Source organism: Alosa pseudoharengus, unplaced genomic scaffold (assembly GCF_046254945.1).
Source record: "Alosa pseudoharengus isolate Yale_2024_CS ecotype anadromous, Long Island Sound unplaced genomic scaffold, YU_APseudo_1.1 YU_APseudo_1.1_scf_18, whole genome shotgun sequence".
Classification (NCBI taxonomy): Eukaryota; Metazoa; Chordata; class Actinopteri; order Clupeiformes; family Clupeidae; genus Alosa; species Alosa pseudoharengus.
In genome coordinates this window covers 16579400-16581899 of record NW_027468650.1, presented here as the reverse complement: position 1 = coordinate 16581899, position 2500 = coordinate 16579400, and the positions used below count along the sequence as shown (strand labels likewise).

The window sequence follows — 2500 nt, the reverse complement described above, 5'->3', positions numbered from 1 at the left end:
GACCACTTTAGCATGTTAGTGTGTCGACTGCGAGTACCATTAAAACAGCATATTAGTGTATCGACTGTGAGTAGGCTACCATAAAAACAGCATGTTAGTGTGTCGATTGTAAGCACCATTAAAACTGCATGTTAGTGTGTCGATTGTGTGCACGTGCCAATTAACATGTTGATCCAATCTGCTCCCGTTAAAGACAGCTACTCCCTCCAGAAGAACAGTCCATACCGCTTTAGTCAAAGAGAACTATTTCCTACCCGGAGCTGAAAACTCACACCCTCAAGAGTTCATTCACAAGAACCTTAAAATCTTCAGAGGAACCTTAAATCATCACAGTTAGATGCAAGGCCGTTTTCCCTTTAAATAATTGTTTCAGATATCCCCCAGCTTCCATATCCTCATCCCATGCTACAGCGCTGCAGTTTGATCTGATATTAGATGCTACACCGACAAGATTTTAGCCATAATAGATTTGATTTTCAAATCTCAGTGATGGCATGTTAAGCTACAAGGTTTAGCCACAGATCTGGGAGGTTTTCTGTGCTCTTCCACCCCGATGTTCTCTCTCTCTCCTGCGTCTCTCACTCTCAATCTCTCTCTCCTGCGTTCCTCTCTCTCTTTCAATCTCTCTCTCTTGTGTGCCTCTCTCTTTCTCTCTTGTACATTTTTCTCTCTTCCCATCTTTCTCGCTCTCTTTCTACCTCTCTCTCTTGTGCATCTCTCTCTTCCTATCTTCCTCATGGTCCTCTCTCTCTCTCTCTTGTACATTTCTCTCTCTTTCTATCTTCCTCTTGTGTGCCTCTCTCCCTCATGTCTGTCTCCTGCGTTCGCTGGTGTTCTACATTAATGAGCGAAGCCCTCCTTCCTTTCTGCGCCGCTCCTAGACTGTGAAGCCGCTCTCGCTATCAGATTAGAGCCGTCGCCACGGCAGCAGCCACGCTGGCTGCTCCTAAAGCCGCGCGCTCCCCACAGCTATTTTTAAACAAGAATCCAAATCCTCTCAGTCGCTGCTTTTGTCTGTTTTTAACATTGGCAGTCTCGGTGAATATGCTAAAAAGGGGTGAGGGAATATGGCTTTGCTATTCGACACCTTGACTTTTCTTTATCCAACCTTTCTAAACTTTAGAGTTTAGACTAGAGTTTGTAATGTTCACACAGCATCTGCTCTGCTGTGAGACAAGTGACTGCATGAATTGAGAAATGACGACAAGAGGACAATATTCGAGGATGGCTCTTTCCACCAACCATCAGCGCAATAACCAAGAACCTGATAAACACTGGAGATGTAAGGAATATGATGTTTGTTTACGGACTGCAGACACACACACACACACAAAAACACACACACACAGATGCACACACACAAACACAAAAACACAGACGCCAGTGTAAGACTGAAGACCAGTCATGAGCAGCAGCTTGGTGCAGCAGACAGCTGGAGCAGGTGCAGTTATCTGATCCGGCCAGCAGAGGGCAGTAGAGACCAGCACCAACCTGTAGTGCGGAGGAGGCAGCTGCTGGATGACGTCATGGATCTTCACCAGCCTCTCCTCGTCCGTGGCTGCAGACACCGCATCCTGTTACACACACACACACACACACTATGTTACTCCACTGCATTCTGTTTAAGACACACACACATCCCACTGCAGGTAAATGCCACTCCCCTTCCCCTCCCCCTCTGCAGGCTAACACCACTCCTGACACACACACACACAAGCAGCTGAAATCTTGATGAATGGGGAGTGGGGGTGAATGCTTACGGAGAATTTCTCGTAGAGCTGGTAGGTGAGCAGGGGGTTGGGCAGCTCTCGGAAGTAGAGCTTGCACAGCGAGCCCACCGAGTGGATGTCCTGAATGTAGATGTCCTTGGTCAGGTCCGGGACGTGCTCCGAGTCAAAGTCATGCCTGCGAGATGCAATGGATTAGTTTAATCTGGACACACACACACACACACACACACACACACACACACACACACACACACACACACACACACACACACACACACACACACACACACACACACACACACACACACACACACACACACACACACAGCTGTCTCAGCTCAGGTAAATCTGGCCCTGAAAAAATCTCTTACTAAGGGCTCTCTAGCTGGATCGGATGGGTCTGTGAATTCATCAAATTGATCATATTTATATTCAGCATTTCTATGTCTGTCTGCACATATGCCATTTGTATTGCATGTTCTGTGTCTTAACTCTCATTTTACCGTGATGATTAAAGTCTGAGTGAGTTGCTTGTGACCTTTGGGTGATTCACTTTACAAAGATCTTAACATCCAACTGGGAGCCTTACACAACAGAGAGGAGGGAGAAAGAGAGGGATGGGGGGCATAAGAGGAGAGAGAGAGAGAGAGAGAGGGAGAGAGAGAGAGAATGGATAAAGAAAGTGAGGAGTGAGAAAAATAGAGAGACCACAAAGAGAGAGAGAGAGAGAGAGAGAGAGAGAGCAGAGGGGGACAAGGATACAAGAGAGG

The 2500-nt window shown here is 46.9% G+C and overlaps 1 protein-coding gene across 1 annotated transcript in view; it reads right to left on the bottom strand.

The window, feature by feature from the left end:
- The window catches only part of arhgap32a (Rho GTPase activating protein 32a), a 43947-nt gene that overhangs the window by 14216 nt on the left and 27231 nt on the right, over window positions 1–2500 (bottom strand). The window contains exons 11-12 of the mRNA XM_076291116.1: window positions 1761–1905; window positions 1492–1574 (exon numbers count right to left, since the gene is read on the bottom strand). Of these exons, the coding sequence (XP_076147231.1) occupies window positions 1492–1574; window positions 1761–1905 (228 nt within the window). The remainder of the gene's footprint in view (window positions 1–1491; window positions 1575–1760; window positions 1906–2500) is intronic.